The 23476-nt window shown below is 43.7% G+C and overlaps 1 protein-coding gene across 1 annotated transcript in view; it reads left to right on the top strand.

The window, feature by feature from the left end:
• The window catches only part of SEMA3E (semaphorin 3E), a 612412-nt gene that overhangs the window by 221300 nt on the left and 367636 nt on the right, over positions 1 to 23476 (top strand). The window contains exon 2 of the mRNA XM_085652902.1: positions 13335 to 13495. Coding sequence (XP_085509028.1) covers positions 13335 to 13495 — 161 coding nt within the window. The remainder of the gene's footprint in view (positions 1 to 13334; positions 13496 to 23476) is intronic.

Below are 23476 nucleotides of genomic sequence, written 5' to 3'. Positions count from 1 at the left end.
CCACTGCTGGTAAAGGGTGCTACTGCAAAGCTGATTAATGATATTACCTTTATTCATTTCAAAACTAAAAAAACACCTAGGCAGCTAGCCATGATTTGGGCTGAGTTTTTTTCTCACAGACGTGTGCAGACAGTATATTAAAGCAGCAAACTACCATAATTTCTGAATAGATCTATCACACTCAGTTGCACCTCAATATACATTTATGAATTCCTGTTTATATTAAAATACTTTTGCTGCTAAACTGAGGTACTTCATGATGAACATGATTTGCATTCGCTCAAACGCTGGGTTAAAGAGAAGAGACATGACTTGAGCGACTGACTCCTGACTCCACATTCTGTACTTCAAACACTGAATCTGTTATCATCACAAGTAGAGTTGGCTTGTGGACAGATTTAATCTATTCACCAATTACTTCTCAGGGGCCATTTAATTTACTACACATCTACCACTCTGCTGAAAGGACTAGAGAGACCTGCTTCAGTTGCCCAAGGCAGTTCTTCAAGGTATGGGGATGAGTCCTACATGCTTTGGTTAGTGATTAGCCCTGCTCCTTCAAGAATGAGGGGCATATTATCAAGGACGGCTTTAACATTATCGCCGCTTTAGCGGCAGGAAACTGCCGCTAAAAGCGGCAATAAAGGGCTTGCTAATATGCCCTTGAGATTTCCAATAGAAGCCCACGTTCTGGTGTGAACCTGGGCCCCCGAAAGGAACGCGAGGCAGACCTCGTGCTCTGGATAATGAAAATGAGCACAATGAATATACGAATGTGGATACTATGGCTGTACCGGCAACAGAGGAGAGGGACGGCGCTGCTGCAGTATGTGAAAAAATGGGAAAACCGGTAAAAACAGTTAGTGCTAATGCAGTTGTCGTCTCTAAGATGAAGGGGGAGAAGAAAAAGATTCTGGCGATCTTCTCAGCTGTTAAAGACAAGCGTAAGGGGAAACAACCTGCCCCTCTTACGGAAGGAAGTCATGACACAGCAGATCAGAACACTGCTGATCAGTCTAATCTTGAGGACATAGTAGATATGCTGGATAAGGTTATGGTAATGGATGTGACTTCTGTTATAGAATCTGGGGCAGAGGTGCAAAATTTTGCCATGGATTTACAGCCCAGGATTTTAGTAGATACCCCGCTTGTTCGTGAGGTTAATCTTGAAGTTAGCAATGGCAATGGCAATATCGATAATTCCGGAAGCCCTATTCATAAAGACCTGGGGGCTGTAAGGGGGGACCTACACCTGAGTACTCCAACTAGCCTAAAAACTATGGTCCAAACGCTGGCACCTGATGTGGAGTCTGGGGATTTTTATTCCTTATCAGATCATTCAACGTCTTCTTGTGAGGACCTGGTAAATCAGTATACTGTCCAGATGAGTGCTGCTGACGGTAGTGATCACAGTAGCTTGTTTTTGTAGGAATCTGGGGATCTTATAGAAGGTAGTCCCCACACTGTTCGGAAGAAATTAGAATTGAGAGCCAGTAAGGGGGTACCGTTATTGGTTGATAATGCACAAAATGTACCTAATCTTGGAGAAGATATTTCCCTCTCATTAATTTACCAATCGATTATATCTCAGCGCGTTGAAACACGAGAAGAAAGCCAGAGACTTCAAAATATAGGTCGGAAATTACAGAATTCAGTTCGACGAATGACGAAATCTCATGCTGATTTTGTCGCAAGATTTAATGAGCCAGAAGCTCAAATTTCCAGTTTAGAGGACGAACTTGCTCAACTAAAGAAACTCACTACCTCTTTTCAATCGGATAAGGATGATACTCAATGGAAGCTGGCTGAGATGGAAAATCGGGCACATAGGAACAATCTGAGAATGTTTCAGATTCCGGAAGGGAAGAAAGGGCAGGATCCGCGTCGATTTATAGTTGAACTGTTTAAAACAGCATTCCCTGAGTTGACTAAGTAGGACTGGGACAGAGAGATTGAACGTGCCCACCTCTTTCCTTTTACCATTCGTCCTAGAGCTGGACAAGTTAATGAAAGACCAAGAGCTTTCTTAATCTCATTTAATAGGTTTTTTGCGCGAGAGGAAGTGTCTCACTTGGCACAACCCGATAAAAAGAGAGCGGGGGTAGATTATGAGTTTTTTGTACGACCGGATTTTTGCCGGTCTACAGTAGAGCTTCGATGGCAGCTGCGGGAATTGATTGCACAATTTCAGGCTAAAGCGGCCCAAGCATACTTACTGAACCCTCCAAAGTTAAAAGTGATCAGTAAGGATCATACTCGTTTTTTTACTAGTGAAGGGTCTGCTAAGGAATTTTTGAATTCAATATAGGAAGGTGTCTTTCTCCTCTCTGTCGCTCGCTTATTGGTAGATAGATACTATAGGGATTTCTCCCTTCTCCTTAAATATGATTGAGGTTTTTTTTTTTTTTTTTTAAAGAATTAAGATTCACGAGTAATGGCAGGGGGCTCTCGGGAGCCTGCATCTACAGGACCATTGGTCCTAAAGCCTTGTTACACGGGGGTTGGGGGGTAGGGGGTGGGATTCTTTGGGGTTCATGGGGCGGAGAGGGTGGGGTCACATTTGTGGGGTAAAAAGGGTAAAATGTCCACAGTAGCCAATAGAGAGAATATAGAACAATGTATTGTTATGTTAAATGTCATAAGGGAATGTATGTCTGCTACCATGGGGTTCATGTTATACACTACTAGCTACTTTTTTGTTTTTGGCTGCTATTATGGTCTTTGAGGGGATAAAGATTTGTTCATTAAATGTCTCTGGCCTTAATAATTGGAACAAAAGGAATGGGTTAGCTGCAGAACTGCGAACTATTTAGCCGGATTTGGTTTGTCTCCAAGAGACACATATACCCTGGAGTCAACGGGCAATTCTAGAAACACTTGGTTATTCGTTGGTTGTGTCCTCACAGCAAGCTTCAATGATTCGTGGGGTGGCGATTTCGGCTAAATCTAATGTACAAGCCACGGGACGAAGCTTGGCAGATAAGTTCGGTAGATGGGCTATAGCCGAATGTAGATTAGGGGATAGTAAATATACAGTTTGTACCATTTATTGGTCAAATCTAGATGAAGCAACTATTTTGGAGGAGCTAAATATAAAGCTAGCAACTTGGGGGACCCCACTGTTAATTTGCGGGAATATCAATATTAATCTAACTAATCAGGAGCTGCTGAATACCCCCCGATGGTATAAAGGCCGCAAACCACGGGTATTTAAGGCCCTATATAATCTGGTAAATCATCATGGTATTGTGGATGTGTGGGGTAAAATACATCCGTTGGACCCAGGTTATACATTTTACTCTTTTCCCCATAATAAGATGGTACGACTGCATTCTGTTTTTTGCACCAAGTGTCTCTTTGGTAGGGGCCTCGATTAAAATTTGTCCGAGGATATCCTCGGATCATTCACCAATTGGATTAGAAATTGCTGCTGCTTGTTGTTATGCACCTTCTAAATTTTTTTCATTTGATCGGAAATTATGTTTAAATGACGATTTTAAAGATCACATGTCTCGCTGGATTTATGAATTTTTTCAGAACAATAGATACTCCGCTCATAGCGCAATTGTTTAGGACACGTTTAAAGCATGTTTTAGAGGGGAGGTATTAAGCTTTAGCGTTAATCAGCAAAGAAAGAGGAAATCAGAGATGCAAATACTATACTGTGCTTTGAGAGATGCAGAGGGTAAATTAACTCGGGGTATAACTTTGCAACGCAACAATATATTGGAGTTAGAAGATGATGTTGCTAGATCCCGGGCAAAAATTCAGGGAATTTGGAATATAGAGAATGCCAGAAAATATTTGGTGTATAAAAAACACAATCACAAGTATGGTGAAACAGTAGGTAGGTGCTTAGCAATAAAATAGCGTATGAAAGAATCTGCACGCTGTATTAAGGCATTAAAGGACAAAGCGGAAATAGCTTGCCAGGAACCTGCAGGGATCCTAGCTATTTTTCATCAGTTTTATACGGAGCATTATACGAAACAGGTAGAGAAGTGTATTGATTTCGGTAGGTGTTTGGATGGGGTTATCTCACATTTAGAACCTGCTGAGGCGGCGCAGTTAGAATGTCCAATTACGATGGGAGAACTAGAACTCGCAGTTAACAGTTTAGCTTCAGGGAAGGCTGCCGGACCTGACAAGCTCCCGGTGGAGATTTACAAGCTTTTTTTTGATTTATTAAAAAATGATTTGCTGACCACAATCAGGGCTGCTCAGGATGGACATGCCCCTAAATCTTGGGCAGAAGCCAACATAGTGGTTTTCAGTAAAAAGGGCAAGGACCCAGAATTGGTGGGGTCTTATCGTCCGATTTCTTTATTAAATTCTGATGGTAAAATCTAATCGAAGATTTTGGCTTCCCGTCTTTCTAAGATTATTCATTCATTAATTTCACAGAATCAGCATGGCTTTATACCATCATGAGGGACTGTCACTCATGTAAATAAGGTATTGACATTGCTTGATGTTGCTCAGACAGAGAAACAGGATCTTGGGTTAATTTTATTGGATGCGGAGAAGGCATTCGATTGTGTGGAGTGGGAGTACTTGTGGGTATTGATGTGTCGAATGGGTTTTGGTAAGAAGTTTATGACTGCCCTGCAGGTACTGTACACCTCACCGATCGCTAAGATCGCTTCAATGGGTCTATTCTCGGATCCTGTTGTTATCACTAGGGGCACAAGGCATGTTCACCATTGTTCTTTGCCTTATATATTAACCCGTTTATTGAGCACCTAGGTAATAGCCTGTTGATCAAGCCCTTTGTAGCACAAAATATCCCATACTCAGTGTTTGTTTACGCTGATGATATCGCAGTGACTTCGGTTGACCCATATTCTGCTCTTCAAGAGATTGAGCAGTTAGCTGCACTTTTTGGTCAGGTATCCGGTTACTTATTGAATGTCACAAAAACTCAAATATTATGTGCTGATAATCTTGTACTTAATGATGACAGAGTGTTAAAAGAAGTGACATATCTGGGTATTAAGATAAGTTCATCGATGCTGGAAGTTGTTGATGCTAACTGGACTGCGCTGTTACGTAATATTAAGGAATCATTAGATAAGTGGGCTCGTCTACAACTTACTTTAATAGGTAGATGCAACATCATCAAAATGAATGTTTTACGGAAGGTTTTATATCTATTTAGGTCAATACCCTTGGAAGTGACAGGGGCCCAACTTCAACATCTACAATCTATATGCGCTAAATTTCTCTGGGCCCCTGGAAAACCTAGACGTGCTACTAGATTCATGACGTTACCAGTTGAACGTGGTGGTTTAGCCATTCCTGATTTTGCTTTATATTTTTATGTATGTTTTTTGTTAAAGATGCGTGTTCTATTGACGGGGGAGGATATTGTTAATAGGGCAGAGGCCCCTTCAATTTTTCAGATTTTATTAGGGCCGGAGGCACGACAATGTTTGTTTAAACAAATTGATGGCAGCTACTTTAAGCGAACTTGGTTTAAAGTCTTGGAATCTGCTTTTAAAGTATGGAAGAGAATTTGCAAGTTATGCTTAATAGAGAAACTATCTCAATACACCCCTACGGATGCTGTAAAAATTCTTCCCCCAATTTTTTGGGACAGTGTAGCACTTACCTGGAGGAAGAAAGGTATCTCTCAATTAGGGGATTTTTTTGTTTCTGGTGGACCCCTTATGTTTTATGAAGAATTAGCTAGACAATATAATTTGTCAAAATTCAATTTTTCAAGTTTCTTCAAATTAGAGATTTTATAAATCGGAAAAATCTATCAGCTGTATCTAATATAGTAGTCGAAGCTGTTAGGCGTCAGGAGAAGATCGGGGTGCTATATAGGATATTGTTATCTTATAGAGCTGATGATTTAGGAAAATATAATACTAAGAGGTCTACGATACTGGGGGTAGATAATGTATGTATAGAGGACGCCATTATGAGATCTAAGGAAGTTTTACTTTCTGCGAATTTGAAAGTGCAATTCTTCAAAACTGGCTTTAATTTGTATTATACGCCTGCACGTATGTCTAAATGGGGGGGGGAGGGTACGGTGGCAAATGTTTTCGGTGTGTGGCGGATACTGCGGATAGTTTGCATGTTTTTTTCAGTTGTGCCAAACTATCAACATATATTACGGGGATTGAGAAGTTTATGTCTATGTTAATGGAGACTACTCTGTCTATCACCCCCGCCATTATGCTTTTGGGAATTGGTTCAGTACTTGACAAGGGGACTCCTTTGTATAAACATCAACATTTTATTTTTATTGCTATGACGGTCGCTCGAATGTGTACCGCGGCTGAGTGGCTACAACCTGAACCTCCTCTTTTTGAACGTTGGCGGGCAAATATGTATAACTTATTTCAGTTAGAGTGGAGCCTATACTCTGTTAAAGGGGCTAAGCAATGTAAGATTGGACTTGTCATTTGGGGTGTTTTTAGTGATCATATGAATTCATGAATTGTAAAAAGTGTAATATACTTTATATTTGTGTCACTGCGGCACAAAAAAAAATGAAGTATAAAGATCAATCTATTGAGCCTTTTTTTGAGAATACCTTGTTAACCACAGATAGCTGGCAGAGAATGCATAAATACTGCATGCCACCGGGCACAAGTTACTAGACAGGTTGCTGAGAACTGAAATCTCTTACGCTGCAGGGCAGGTACGCTTGTGGGAAGTCTTGGAGACAGACCTTTGCCACAGTCATGGCAGACGTTAATGATCTTCTTCACCGTCATGGATCTTACAGACCATTTAAGAAACAGTGAATTATGCCAGGGCTCTTTGAGTATGATGAAAGGCAGCCTAGTGATAGGTTTGTGTTGGGATATGAAAGTACATCAATGCCTTTCCCTGTGTTCTTAATTATGGGGCAAACATTCCTGCTATGGGGAATGTAATGGGCAGGCGTCAAGGTGGGTTCTTCTTTCCAGTGATGCCCTGGACTTACTTGTGTCTAATTGTAAGAGTAAAGACTAATATGCCATAAACAAATGGCACTCATGATCTTTGCATAAATCAGCTAGCGGTTGTTGTGTGGAATTATATAGCAAATGAGACACCAGCTATATGTCTGCCACTATGTAGCACAAAATGTTCAAACAGCAGCCTTATGAATCTTGGCCTAAATAGTGGAGCAGACCCAAAACAATCTGTGCTCTGAATCACAAATGGCACACGTGAGATGCTGTTGGTCTAGAGCATGCTGTTTGATGTTGACGTTTTTTCCAACATCATGGTGGTATTCCTTTTGCCAGCAACCACTTTTAATTAGATCACCCGTATTGTAGGTTTATTACTTTGCATAGTTAATGAATAATTCACAATATCTTAAAAGAGCACAATTAAAAAAAGTAGGACGTGTTTTGATATTTTAAGAATGAATGCTAGTGTTATATATATAAAAAATAAAGTTGTTTTAGCAAGTACCAATTGTAATTCACAAATTGTCTACATAAATATATATATATATATATATATATATATGTATAATTATGTCTCAATATGATGCACTGCAATCCCTTCATTGTCTTTCTAATAGTAGTGTATTGGGCTCTTACATTAATAGCACCAGTGAGGCAAAACACATTAAACAAATAGATGGTTTCAAATCTGACATGACTTTAACAAAGGTTGACAGAAACTCTGATCCTGCTTTCAGATTCGCTGAAGAGCTATAGCTTGACTGTAATTAAACAAATGAGTGCAAAAGACCCCCGAGGTTAGAACTTGGTACCCACTGCTAAGGTTGCGGAAGTAAATTACTTCAACAATATTAACCCAATGAAAATGTAACTGGAATAGCTGAACTACCACACAGCCAACCTTTCACAGCAACTCTTACAATAAAGCTGAACTCGAAAAAACGTATATCAATCCTGTGTCCTAGGTTTCCTGGCGTAAGTACAGGTGAAATGGGTTTGAAAAGTCAAATATCTCCCAATCAAGTTTAAAGGACGCAACATTCCATTATAGGATGGAAACTGATGCAATGAAGTTGTGATGTACACTAAACTTTGCTTCCTACTTGGACCTCTTGGCGACCTAGAGTTTCAAGTCCCTTAATGTTTCTGTCCTTTGGTCATATGTATACAGTCTATGAGTGAGCTTCACAAGCTGGCAAACACGTCTTCATCTTCCCATGTTGCTTTGGGAGCTAGATTTGAGTGAAAATTGGCCAATGACAGGTAGGACGCAGAGTTCAAACTCCATATTACTTTGCATAGAGTCACTATGAGGCACTTAACCATAGCTCATCCCAAAAGGTGCTTCTAGAACGTCTAATGCACTCCCAATCCCACTGCAAGCACCAGCACCAGTCTGTAATATCAGGAGTGTATGTAGTCATTATCTCTGATAGTGACATCTTTCGTTCCATAAGTAGACGTTGTAATACCAATACTCACATAATAATTTTTTCCTTCATCAAGAAAAACAACGTCTTATGCATAGACTAGATTGAGTGGCGCTTGGCTTCCAAGCGTGTTCTGCTGCTGATGCACAATTCACACACTCAATAATTTTGCTTGAGACACTATTTCTTTGTATCTGGAAAGTATTTGCCTTAAAATGAGTAAATGGCCTCAAAACACTTCGCAACAGCAGTGGCATAGCTAGTGGGGTGTGGGGGGCATTCTGCACCAGACTGCACTGTTTTTAGGGGTGGAAGAGGTGAGCTAGTTGTGTCTGTCGACTGTCACCATCTCCCAGAGAACAATTTGTCCATCGGTCGCCAGATCCCCCCCCCCCGAACAAGTTGTCTGTCGGCCATCCCCCCCCCCCGGCTTACGTGCACTGCAGTTCGCCCCGGGTGGCAGTAGGTCTAGCTACGACACTGCGCAGCAGTCTGCGGAGACATTTATTCTATAGCCAAATCAATTCATGATAGTTTCTGTGTTTACTTACTCTTGATAAGTTGAATGACTCCAAAATAGCGCTTTAGAATACAGCAGTTTTCCACGTGGGTATTTAAAAGCCACGTGCGAATATTGCAGCAGACATTCTTTTTAACTCCACAATACAGGCTAATTCAGTGGAAGTTTGCGATTTATATTTACTTCAGTACGTTAGCCACCTTCAAGAAAGCATGATTATACAACACGCAGAACATTTTTTATGTAAAAAATATTTGTTCATGTAAATAAACGAGTGCATGACTCTGTCATGTAACATGTATTAGGGTTAATCAGTGAAATGGAACCCCACTACCTTTCCTTTCTCCTCCACCCGATTTCATTTAATTCTGCCTTTTTTAATATTCTACTTTCATTTCTGCTAATCATCCCTTTAGATACGTTCACTCATCTCTTAAAATCTCTCCAATAGTTGGAATGCACATCTCATGATGTGGAGTCATACGTGGTTACCACATTTTGTGACTTAGCGGCAACACGGCCTGATAAACGACAACATAATCCCCGTGGTGTGCAGAGCGTTATAGGGGAATTGTTGTTGTCTTAAGTTAGGGGCATATGTACAAGTGGATTGCACTAGCGGACCATCACTTTTTTTGACGTTCCGGTGGTGCAATGCCCTGCACCATATTTACAAAGTGGCGTTAAGCCACTTTGCAATGGCTTAACCCTGCTTTGTAAATATGCTACCCTTTTCACGCAGGTATCTGCATGAAGGGGGCATGCAATGGGTGTTGTTGTGGGTATTCCTCCGCAACCCACATTGCTTTTTGACGCACTCTCAAATTTACAAGGATGTGTATATCTGAGGCAGCACCAAAAACAAACGCCATGCAAAAGCAGGCATGAGATTGGCGCAACAAGGAGAAATAATTTTTCTGCAGCACACATTGAAAGAGCAAAACGCCATTAATGATTGTTTTTTGTGCAGGAAGGAGTCCCTTTCTTCAAAAAAAGCAATCATCAAACAATGGAAATTTGCTGCAGAATGTGCAGCACACGTAGAAGTAGCAAATCACCGTTATTGATTGTTTATGTGCAAGAAGGGACACCTTCCTACACATAAACAATCATCTGTGCAAAGCAGGCACCATTGCACTATGGAGTAAGGGTGTTTGTGTGGGCGTTAGGCAGCTATTTTTAACATAAGGGAAAAACATTGGGGTGTGCCACATTCTTGTAAATATGGCGCATCCCTGCATTTTTTTAAATGATGCAGCGCTCCAAAATTTGCCGCAGCTCCATGCTACGCCATTTCTTTGTACATATTTCCCTTAGTTGGCATATAGTGCGAGTTCAAGAAGGCATTAATAATTAATTGGTTAGACTGTTCTTGCTTGAAATAAAATGTATATATTTGTTTTGCATGCAGACTGTGTAATCCATACAAACACTTCAAAAAAACTCCAGCTAAAAAACCTCTGGTACATTCAGAGATTTTGTATTTATTTCACCTCATTAAACTGATAGCTTGAGGGCAGAGGCTTGATAACGTATAGGGTGTTTAAGATCGCTTCCAGCTGTACGTCATAATCTTTATGCACTATGCTATAATCTTACTGTGTGTTCCTAGTCAGTTTTTCAAGTCCTCCTGCTCCTTTTCAATTACTGCAGGGCTTTATTTCTGACAACCTTTTTCATGAGAATATGAAACCAGAGGTTTCTTTTTGATAACATTTCTTTACTTATGCAAAGTACGTCTGCTTCTCAGTTAATTTGTAATCTGCTCGTGTGTAACTATTTAAGGCATGTTCCCTCACCACAGTGTCATGACAGTGGAAGCCTCATTTATAGCGCACAATGCACTTAGGACTCAAACTGTCTGGTCAAGTGCTGAACGGAAAATTACAATGCGGTTTTGCAAACCCTAAATATAAGTTTCCAGCTACGGGCAAACAAAAGGACCTAGGCTTTGACCAGGTGGGATGTTCTCTGAAACCTGACCATAATTGTTATGCAATACAGCATGGCTAGTATGCATGCCTGTAGAGGTACTCTGTCTGAAGACAGACTCTTAAGGCAGGAGTAGGTTATGTTCGCCAAGGTGAGCCTTGCGCTGGGAAGCAATTATTCTCATGATGATATCACCAAGGAAGAGTAACAGTTATGATAGTGTTTTGTGGATTATAGAAGTGAGGAATTTTCAGGCGTTTTAATTAAGTTGATTGTAAGGAAGGGGTGGGGATCCTTGTTTTAGAGACAGTGATGATATGTGGCAGAGAGGAATTCATTTGTAAGGGTTTTTAAGCCTTGTATACACATAATAGATTTAGTAAATGTGGTTGCAATTTCCTCACTAACCTTTACCAAATGCACTGGTATTTTGTGAACTGACTTATGCACTAACAGGTCAGTTCGCAAAATATCGAAACATAGTGGGCTGCAGTTCAACATACCCCATAAATATTAATGAGGTAGGTCCCAAATTCAGGACCCACAGAGATTCACTAAAATTACAGGGGTGGTGGTCTGCGGGCGTCTGAAGACCACTATGTCTATAATTGCTTTTAAATAAAGTAGTTATATATTTTTTAAATACAGTCCCTTTTCCCCCAATGAAAAATGGGATGCATTAATAAAATGAAACGTTTCTTAAACTTTTTTTAGGTGTAAACACTGATCCCATGAGCACTGCCTATTCCTAGAAAATTAATTTGTCAACATTTTACAAAAAAAGGAAGGGGACACCCTACCCTTCACAATTCCTAATGTACATAAGAATGATTTCCCAAATAGCGATTCCTAAAGGGTTTGCAAATTGACCTACCTCATGAATATTAATGAGGTAGGTCACAATTTGCAACCCATTAGAAATCAAAGACCTCACAGGGATGGTGGCCTGCTGGGGTCAGCAAACCACCATGTCTATGATTGCCTTTTAACAAAGCATTCTTTTTTAATGCAATCCGTGTTCCTTAAAGGAAAACAGAATGAGTTTTTAAAAAAGAAAATGAAACTTTGAAGTTTCATTTTTAAAGAATAGATAGTGGTCCATGGGACTACTGCCAGCTTTTAAAAAATATTTGTTTAATAATTTACAAAGGGGATGGGGTCCGTAGGGGATCCTTGCCCATTTGCGAATGGTTACCAACTCCTTTGAGGTGTTGGTAAAATATGAATATTTTGTGACCGTTATTTGGTTGCAAAAAATTCATACATACCACAGCAATTCTAGATTTGGAAGGGACTCTCTAAACATGCCCTTTTCAAATACCAAATCGCACACACAAATTGTGATTCAGTAACGTGTTACCGAAACGCAATTTGCGTTTTGTGCATATGTCCCGCAGAGTATAAGACAGCTTTGGGAAGAGGAAAGCAGGAAATGACCAGGATGGATAGGAAACAAAGTACTCTCCTGCGAGGTATAAAAAAGTTCCTTTTCAGAAGAGAGTAGCACCTTATCCCTATTACTCTACAAACCGCTTCTTCATACTTTCAAGCTCAGAGGCCCCAGTCACGTAATGCAAAGTAGGTCCAAAAGAATCCAGATCAATAAAACAACAGATAAATACCACAGAAGAGACAAGAACAGAAAACGACATCTATAAAACCAATCTGTTTGGCTTTTTCAATAAATGGAAGTTTTTCGACAGTGAGTCAATGATGGTGGAAAAACAGATGAGTGCATCAATAGTTCAATACCATCACTAAGTGCGTGGATTATTGAATCATTCATCCACCTTTTCATCCATCCATTCATCTCTGTAGCCACACATCCACTCGCTCAGTTATCCATTTTTTACTTAATCGCACATTCCTTCATCACCCATGCCTTCAAGCATTCAGTCAGCCAATCATCTACTCACTCACACATTCATCCATCCATCTATCTACACACCCTGACAAATGCTAGACATTAACACATTCTGGGAAATTCTCTGCATCACTCCATGGTCCAAAGGATCCAACCATTGACTCGTTCTCTACATCATCTCTCCTATCTACAAAATCTTACGCTCAGGAACTTTACACTCACTGAAGACATATTTCCATTTATTAAATATTCCAAACCTACTCTTTGTTGTTATTTTATGTCTATGATAACCCAATTACCTACTGTTAGCTTTGTTTGCTCCTCTTTGTCCAACGTGCTGCGATCTAGGTGCCATAGTCCCTCGTCCTCCGTGCGTCATCCCCTGCTGCCTGTATTTACGCATCTTCAGCTGAGTGCAATAGTTGTTTTGTAACTGGAATATTCTTTAATCATGCACTCCTAATGGTTTAATGTAGTTAAATAGTTTGTTTATGTCGTCCTACACAGGTCAAGGCATCCTTCAATATAATCTGCAAACAAACGTAGTGATATAATCGTTTATTGCAATAAAGTTAAGAACCCTAGTTAAAAAAAATAAAGAATGTTTTGGCATGAGACTGCCCAATTATGCTGCTTTACTGTGTGGTTAACTGAGTTGGGTTGTGTTTCAGAGCTGTGGGATCTGAACCGCACATCAGTCTTCCAGCGTCCAGCCGGGGCCCTGGACCTCCGTGTGATGCTGCTGGATGAATACCAAGAGCGCCTGTTTGTGGGCGGCAGAGACCTCGTGTACTCCTTAAGCCTGGATCACGTCAGTGACAACTCCAAAGAGGTATGTTTTGTGCCAGAAAGGACAAGTAAAATAGGGCACCGCCCCTCCGTGTTTTCCACACATTTATTCTGCAATATTATTGTTTTAGGGCAAAGTTTTAAGAAAAATTATAATTTTGTGGTGGACTTAAACATATAAGCTTCTGCGCTAAAACATCTTTTAATCACATCCCATAACATGAAGCAGAAGAAAAGTCACAGTCCAGCTGTGGTATTCACTTCAGTCATCAATGTGTGCAGTTTGCAAAATGAAAGCGCCCTGGCGCGTGCCTGAGTAATTCAAAAAGCCAAAAACAAACAAAAACCTCAAGCTCCTGTAGGAATCCCTTTAGGACCACTCCCTGTTGTGATTTGATTTCCCTTGCAGTTCATACCAACTTAATTGCAGCTCATGTCAGATATGTAATCCAGGTAACAGAGCCAAAAATGCCTACATGTGTCAAGCTTCATAACTTCACTAACATCAATCTGAACAATATTACTTCTTTGTTGAACATTGTATGAACTAACAAAGTTAGGCTCAATGTGTGTGCAATTTACCAAAGTAAAGAAGTAAGACCTCTGGTTTTTTCATGCCCTCCAGATGCCAAAAACTATTGGTAAAAGATCAAAGAACCTATAAATCCGAAAATGTCCACTTTTTATGTTCAGTTGTGTTGCAAAAGTAACACGTTGATCTCACTTCTCAAATACACTATGTGAAAAAACACATCAGAATATGTTACATAAGGGACAATTCACAAAATGGTTAAAGGGGGATGAAACATTGCTTCATGCTGTATTCTATGGTTGATGGTAGAAAAATGATAATGATAATTTAACAGACCAGTTGAAAGAGCTTCCTGACCAAAACCCCGCTAATGTATGTATGCTATATGTGATATATTTGGGAATAAAAATACTCTGCCGAGACAAATAAAGGGGTCTTCAAGACCAGACCTAAAAAGCCAGGCGAAGGGCCCTTAAAGGATACATGATCGGAGGTAAGAAAGCTGTAGGTATTCTACTGTTATAAGTTTGAATGCAGCATATTCCTGGTGTTCAGCCAGGCTATTAAATTATGAAAATGAGGGAAAACCAAATAATATAGTTTTCAACCTTCTTCGCTCCTGTCAGTGTATTTCCACGGGCAGACTTGCATGTGTTAACATGGGGGGAAAACGCCAAGAACTTGTTTCCTCACACTCTTCCCAAACCCAAGCCTGCCTGGGATTTTCTTCTGTATAATCCTTTACCCCACTCCCCAATCAGTAAAAGAGTTCCATGCCCAGTACGTCACCTGATAGTTTATAAGGTTCCCTTCTGTCTTTCCCTGCTTCTTAGTTTGGGAACCTCCCTTACCAGACTGCCCCTATCCATGCCTTATTTCCTCATCCCTTACCTTGTTCTGATATGCCTAGAGCTTCATGTTAAAAGAAATCTCTTTACTGATTTTCATACAAGCGGGTAGAATACGCAACAATAAACTTGAGTTGGCATGGCCAACAGCCGAGGGAAAGGGCCGCACAGTAGCCTAGCTCCGTCGTGCCACTCCCGATGAATCCGGATTAAAACATTTTTCCCTGGCCAAAATCACTTGTGGTGGAGCCCATTGGCTGAGCTGAGGACTGCCTCGATCTGAGGCGTTTGTGAGGCCCAATGCGACCAGAGCAGTACAGCGGCGCTGGAGGACATGGGCATGCCCAGTCGCTCCCTGGCCGCGCTCGCTATGTTTTCGATTGAACGGGCACACCGAGTGCCCGGGAGTAGGCCCAAACCTGGAACGCCTCCCCGACCTCTTCTGGCAAGAGTGTTTAACTTTCGTGACAGGGATGCCATACTCCGGACGGCGAGAGCGGCCCCGCTGCTGGCAATAGACAATAGCACAGTCACCTTCTTTCCAGACTTCACTCTGCGGGTTCAGAAACAGCATCGTAGTTTCCTGGACGTGAAGCATGCGATGCGGGACCAAGAAATCAAATACGCCATGCTGTTCCCTTCTAAGCTACAGGTTGAATCTGAAGGGAAAATATGGTTCTTCACTAGACCCGAGGATGCATGGGACTGGCTCGACGGCTGGCGAACTGTTGGCAAGCGTCCCCATAAACCCGTGGGTGACAATGGTAATACTGGCAGGCCAAACCAGCAGCAGGGGTCCCCGCCAGGTGGTGAATCAGCAATGCAAGGACTGACAGGATAGAGGTCGGTGGTCTGAAAGTGCGTGAGACTGCTCTTTGGTCCAAATGACTTCTTGGGCAAAAACCTGATAGACTCAGGCTGTCCTAGTGTTAACCGCTTTCCGCATGACCTCTAGCATACTATTGATCATACAGGTCCAGTTCTATGCTGCTATTTGTTTCCTGTGGCCATGGCATCGTTGACTTTTGAGGGAACTACAGAAGAGGGACCCTGGTAAAGTTCTTGATGAATATCACTTAATATGTCTGATTCGTACATTGTGGGTCGAATGTCGGGGAAGCAAATGCTCATACGAATTGATGCCCCAGGGAGTGGGGTTGGATCACGTTCCCCATACTGTTGAGGGTGGGTGACAGGCACTCTGCAAGTTGGGGGTGGTGGGTGATTTTGTGCCCATTATGCAGGGAGGCTGGGTGGGGGGTGGGTGTTGGGCGTTGGGGTGGTTTGTTTTAACTGTTTTATTTCTTGTTTTTGTGCGATGAAACTGTCTGTTTCATTTTTCTTTGATGGGTCAAGTCATTTTGTGCAGCAATTCTCCTTATCTATTGTACTGTATGTCCACATTCAAGTTCCTATCGCATCACCATGGGGAGCACAGGAAGTAAGTAGGGGGGTGTCCATTAGTCCACTTACAAATTCTATGAGTACATGGTTTGAGCTACTGACATATTGCATGCCTGCCTACATCCACTACCCTCTCTGTCCAGCCATAGGCATGTCCTCTATTTCACAGCTTTACATTGCTCACCTACCTATACACACATGGGCCTCATTTAGCTCTTACACTCCTCACATGGACTGTTAATGGCTTGGGAGATAAAATCAAGAGGGGCATAGTTCTCCAGTACCTGAAGCGGCAGGTGCCAGACATTGTCCTTCTCCAAGAGACACATTTAATCGGCAACTCGTGCTGTGCATTGAATAGATGGGGATATCGTTTGGTCACTCACTCAGGGTTTACTTCGGGTTCTCGTGGGGCCGGCGTGCTCCTACACTAAGGATGTCCGTATATAATACACAGAGCTTAGTCGGATGAACAGGGTAGATATGTATCGCTCTCTGGCACCTGGGAGGGACAGACTCTCAATGTCGTATCCGCGTATATCCCCCCCTGGGCTGCAGAGTCCCACACTGTGAGACCTCGGAGTGCTCCTGCTTGACTTACCCTTGGGGCTATTGGTGCTGGGGGACTTTAATCTGGTGGTAGATGGCGCCAAGTATTGCCTCCCACCTCTTAGGGACCCCCGGGGGATCTCAATTGGCAGCGTTCCTGTCCGCTATGGGCCTGGTTGATATCTGAAGATGGCTTAACCCTACAGCTGTGCAATTTAGATTTCACTCTGGGGCTCACAACAGTCAATCGCGCATTGACCACGTGTTCACTGACGCTCAAGATATACATGTTTTCACTGAATCCAGGTGCCTCGCGCGCGGAGTCTCTGATCATTCCCGTGTCCTCACGACACTCACACTCGGATTACCCAAGCACCGCACTACCCTCACTATAAATCCCTGGGCGCTCAAGGTACTCCACATTAAGGAAACACTACTGAAAGAAGCTTACTGCTATTTTAAGGAAAATGTGTGGTTGGTCACCTCAGCCCATGTGTTGTGTGGAGCGTTCGGTGCTGTTATGAAAGGCAGAGCCTTATTGCTGATGATTGGACATAAAAGGGAACTCACCAAAAGCATAACGGACCTCGAGGAGGATATCCTGACCAGGGAAAAAGCCCTGCCACGTACCCCTGATCCAGAGGCTCAGCACTTGCTAGCGATGGTGCATCTTGACTACCAACAGCCAATCGGCCAAAGCAAGGTATAACACCAAACGCCATAAGATTTATGAACATGGTCGGGTAAACTTCTGGCCTGGTTGGAGAAAAAAGAACAATTGTCAAGGTGGGTTCACTCAGTGCGTGGGGCCAATGGAGACACAATCACTGGTCCCCAGCAGATCACCAATATGTTCTCCTCCTACTTCTCCAAGGTATATACGTCCTTCGAGACATCCCAGGCATCCATGGCTGCGGACCTTCTTTCGACTATTAAAGTTGCCTGTCTGTCCACACAAGACAGAGACTCCCTAGAGGTCGAAATTAAGGAGGCCAAATTCAGAAAGCAATTCAAGATGTTCGCTCAGGTAAAGCCATGGGACTCTAATGGGCTCCCGATTGAATTCTTCATGCCGATGGCTTCCAAACTCTCTCCCCACTTGCTGCAAATGTATACTAAAAGCTTTGATATAGGGGCACAACCAGCTAATGTTAGGACTGCCTCCATTGTGGTCATCCACAAACATGCCAAACCACCAGATGATTGTAGGGCCTATCGTCCCATATCACTCCTCACGGTTGAGGCGAAAATATTAGCAAAACTGTTGCCCAACTGTATTACCGAGCTAGTGCACCCGGATCAATCCGGGTTTATGCCAGGGAGGAATACAGCCTTGAACTTAAGGCAATTACACGGGGTCCTGGGCAGACGTGACACGATCAGAGAGGACGCAGCTTTGCTATCATTGGACGCATCTATGGCGTTCGATACCATCGAGTGGGACTTTCTTTTCGTAGTGCTGACAAGGATGGGATTTGGACCAAACTTTATAAAGTGGATCCAACTGCTCTATGCCTAACTAACCACGCATGTGACAGTTAACAATCAGGTCTCTAGGCCGTTCCCATTGGGGAGGGGCACTAGACAGTGGGTGCCCTCTGTCGCCCCTGCTCTTTGCCCTAGTACTAGAGCCATTGGCAGTCTGGGTCAGGGGAGACCCGGAGATCAGGGGTCTGAAGTGGACAGAGGACCACAAAGACCGTATCTCCTTATATGCGGACAACATACTCTTATATTTAGCCTCACCCTCACCGTCTCTCTGCCCGGTCCTCCATATAGTCCATATCTTTGGCGCCCACTCGGGTATGCTATTAATTGGACTAAGTCCCAACTCTAAGTGCTGCTGGGTACACCGCCACACAACGCTAGGGGCTGTGACATACCAGTGGCATCACAGGGCTTCAAATATCTCGGCATATATATTACACCAGATCCGACTTTATTCTATGAGTCAAACTTGCTCGTACCCCTGACCCGACTTTGATCTCACGCTAAACATTGGTGATCCCTCCCCCTTACTCTCCTGGGATGGGCAGCACTTTTCAAAATGTTAGCACTGCCACGTTTCCTCTATGCATTGCAAAACACCCCTAATGCGATTCCTGACACTTATTTTGCCAGTATTGAAAGTGTGGTGCGAGGGCTACTGTGGGATGTTCGAGCCCCGCGCATAGCCATGAAAAAATTGGCGATGGGGTGGTATGATGGGGGTATTGCACTACCCGACATGCGGCTTTAATATCAAGCGTCCCAACTGGTTGCAATCAACAAATGGGTACACGGGGAATACGACGACCCAAATTACCGTACAGACCAATGGCTCCTGGGATGGGGGAAATACAATAGGGCACTCTACACAAACCCTCGCAAGCTTAACCTCACGGGACCCACTGCATGCACAGTGGAGGTCTGGCATGGAGTGAATAGGAAATGGGGTTGGCATAAAAAGCTTACAAAAGCCACACCACTCTAGGAACTAGACCTGCTGGGTCAACTCAGCAAATGCCCTGGGATTGACAGGTGGGACATGATAGGCATCTCGACAGTGGGGGACATGTGGATGGGGGAAAATTGGCCACCTTTGTAGACCTGCAGACTAAATACCAACTAGCACAGACCAAGTCATTCCGATATTTACAAATTAGCCACGCAGTCACTGCCGCTTTACCTAAGGATGCCCCTCTACCTGATGCCTCTCCCCTGGAGGACAGATTAATACTTGACCCCATGCCTAAAAAAGCCATATCCCTTACATATAAAAAGCTGTTAAATAATTGCCCGGACCCTGTGCTGCGCCTGCGACAACACTGGGAGGCAGACCTGGGGATCTAGATGAGGATGATTGGCGAGATGCTTTGGCTTCTCCCAGAGAAGTGGCTATTCCAATGAGTTTGCGCCTGATCCAATTGAAGATCCTCCATCGTGTATACTTAGACGCAGGGATCTTGGCCAAAATGGGTAGGAGGACTGACCCCTGTGCCTTCGGCAATGCCACCAACCAGGAACCTCTTTTCATATCCTGTGGGACTGCTCAAAAGTGCAACAATACTGGAGCAAGGTTACAAAGTAGGATGGAGAGAACAGGTGGTAAGACTCTGAAGGCCTCCCCCCAACTTTGTCTCCTAAATATATGGGACACCACTGATTTAACACAAACAGAGAAAACGTCGACTTCAGAGGGATGGGCCATCGCAAAATGTAATATTACACAAAAATGTGGGGTGGGGGCGGCCCCGTTCCTACACGACTGGGCAGTTGACATGGACTGGGTAATTATCGCCGAGAAGGATGTCTTCCAATACAGGGGTTGCCCTAAGAAATGGCACCACAAATGAAGGGAAGTGGAATAGATACAGAGGCAACATATGCTTCTCTCCTACTATTGAATCACAACGTGAACGACATACACTATTCGACATCTCTGGTATGGATAATGTGCTCTTGTCTGGAACCGAATAAGGTGACTGCTCGCTTAATAAATACCAACTGGCGTACGTATCTGTTTTGCAAATTTGATTTCTTATGTGTTAATTACTTGGTGGACATACCGGACATTATCACTATGATTAAATGGGAGGGCTTGTACTGTGTTTTTCGAATGCCAACTGTACTGAAATATGCACATGTGTACTGTGCACCCATCTACTGCTTTATTGCTGCTTTATGCTTTTCTTTATTTTCATTAATAAAAAATGTTTATCAAAAAAGAAAAAAAGAAACTTGAGCTATGGAAAAGACAATACAACATACTCTATTTACCGAGGAACTGGCCCAGTCCCTGCAGAAATTGTATACATGAACTCACACCACTATGTGGTACCAAGCCTACTCCAAATGCCCTCTGTTCCCGGGCCCAGCAGGTTCCCATCCCCAGCTTCCCCCTCCTGGAACGTTTTTCTTAGCATGCTGCCAAGGTCCCCCTACCTTCTTGTATTTCCAGGGGCAGCCACGTGCCTGGTACATCAATTTTTCATGACGCATACACCAATCTACATTAGATTCCCAGTCCCTCTGAGTTGGGATTTCTCCACGGCACCACAGCCAAACCACATCTTGATTCTCCACCATCAAGGCGCTGTTGCAAAAGAGTAAAGATTATCGGTTCAGGGACTGTTCTCCCCAGATTCCCAATCAATCAATCAATCAAAGACATTTATAGAGCGCACTACTTACCCGTAGGGTCTCAAGGCGCTTTGGGGGGTGGGGTGCCGTTACTGCTCGAATAGCCAGGTCTTGAGCTTCTTCCTGAAGGAGAGGTGGTCTTGGGTCAAGCGCAGGTCGGTCGGGAGGGAGTTCCAGGTCTTGGCGGCCAGGTAGGAGAAGGACCTTCCTCCTGTTGTCGCTCTTCGGATGCGGGGGACGGCGGCGAGGGCGTGGCTGGCTGATCGGAGGTGGCGTTTGGGAGCGTAGAAGTTGACTCGGTTGTTGAGGTAGCTCGGGCCTTGATCGTGAAGGGCTTTGTGTGCGTGGGTGAGGAGACGGAAGGTGATTCTTTTGTTGACGGGGAGCCAATGCAGGTCTCTCAGATGTCCGGAGATGTGGCTGTTACGTGGGATGTCGAGGATGAGTCTGGCTGAGGCGTTCTGGATCCTCTGGAGTCTCTGCTGGAGCTTGGCGGTGGTTCCGGCGTAGAGGGCGTTGCCGTAGTCCAGTCGGCTGGTGACGAGGGCCTGGGTGACCGTCTTCCTGGTCTCCGTGGGGATCCACCAGAAGATCTTCCGTAGCATGCGCAGGATGTTGAAGCACGACGAGGAGACGGCGTTGACTTGTCTGGTCATGGAGAGGGAGGAGTCCAGGATGAAGCCCAGGTTGCGTGCGTGGTCCGTCGGTTTGGGTGCGGTGCCCAGGGCGGGGGGCCACCAGGAGTTGTCCCATGCGGAGGGCGAGGAGCCCAGGATGAGGACCTCCGTCTTGTCTGAGTTCAGTTTCAGGCGGCTGGTCGTCATCCACTCGGCTACATCTTTCATCCCATCGTGCAGGTTGGCTCTGGCGGCGGCGGGGTCGTTGGTCAGGGAGAGGATCAGCTGGGTGTCGTCGGCGTAGGAGATTATGTTGAGGTTGTGTTGGCGTGCGATGGCCGCGAGGGGGCTCATGTAGACGTTGAAGAGGGTGGGGCTCAGCGAGGATCCTTGAGGGACGCCGCAGATGACTTCGGTGGCCTCTGACTTGTACGGTGGTAGGCGGACTCTCTGTGTTCTTCCGTCGAGGAAGGAGACGATCCAATCCAGTGCCTTCTCAGGGCAAACAGCTGGTGGGTCACCTCCAGTGTACAGCATATGACTGTGGATATACTCATTCCTACTTCCCCCAGTACCTCTGAAGTTTGGAGCATTCCCATATGCTATTTAGTTGTGTGCCTTTCTGTCTGCATTCCCTCAGACACAATTCTGAGTGTGTGTTCTCCATTTGGAACGGCCTAGTTCTAGTGAAATAGACCCTAAGAAGGAGTTTTAGTTGGATCAGTTGGAATCCGGCTCAAAAGGCCGCCTTCCGAGGGTACCTGCAGGCCACTTCCCAATCATCTTTCTCCAGTCTATCCAAGTCTCCTTCCCATTGTCCTCAGAGATAATCCAGTGAGGGGTTGCCATTGTGTAGGAGCGTTGAGTATAATTTAGACACAGCGTGATCAGTCAGGGGAGACCAGAGTACTATTTTGTAGGGGGAATTCACCCAGGCCTCCCTAAGCACCTCAAAATCTGGTCAAAGGAGATGTTGCAGATGTTCATATCAGAGGTATTGGGTTCATATTGGTTTTGTAATTCAGGGAATGGTACCTAGCATCTCTTGCCCCATCCACATGTCCCACAACGTGGATATTCCAATCAAGTTCTATTTCGCATGGCCCTCAACAGCCCTCATTCCCTTCTACCAAACGATGGCCCATAGTGGGGTTTCTAATGTCAAACTATACCTCCAACCAATACTCTGGTCGCCTTGTGCCAGATTCCGACCACTACCTCCGAGGGGGTCGGCAACAGATTCATCTCTTATCCATTGTAAAACCATTAGACATGTTCCTCCATGTCCATTATCCGCCTATCAGCCATTACAGAGGATTTCTGTTGTGAAAAGAACGCCCCTTCATTGACTATCTGCAGCTGGGCAGCCCAATAAAAGAAAAGGAGGTCAGAGAGGCCTCCGAGTGAGGGATGCACATGCTATCCTCGGTGTCCTACCATCCCAAAGCAGGCTTCGCTTGACTTTTGCCAACTCTCGAAAGAACATCTCCGGGACCTCAATCGGAGTATTTTGTAGGACGTAAAGAAATTTGGGGAGGCATATCATTTCATAAAGCTTTGTATAAATAGGACTTCAGTATGCACCTGAAAAACAGGTGTCCAGGTATTATCTCCAGCTTTAAGCTAGACATAATATTACATAACTACTCCAACCTCACCAATCAACAGACAGACCAGCAAGCTCACTCTGAATGTGGGCATGTGCTGTCAAATAAGTGTTGTATCACAGTGTCAGTGTCTCTAATGCATGTAGTGTAGGAGCAGAACTTACTCATTCCGGATGGACTCCAAGCATTTCAGCTTTCCTTTTCTAAGCACTGTTTTTCTTTATTACTTTAAAATTGCATATATCAAGATCTATTGATTGGCTTTTTTATTTTTGGTGTCATTTTATTTATTAAAATATACTCTATTTTTCTTAATCTGTTTGAGACAATTTTTGTGTTCTGTTT

This window comes from Triturus cristatus, chromosome 4_1, assembly GCF_964204655.1.
Source record: "Triturus cristatus chromosome 4_1, aTriCri1.1, whole genome shotgun sequence".
Taxonomy (NCBI): Eukaryota; Metazoa; Chordata; class Amphibia; order Caudata; family Salamandridae; genus Triturus; species Triturus cristatus.
Note: the sequence above shows the minus strand (reverse complement) of the source record. Positions and strands in the feature narration are given on the sequence as shown.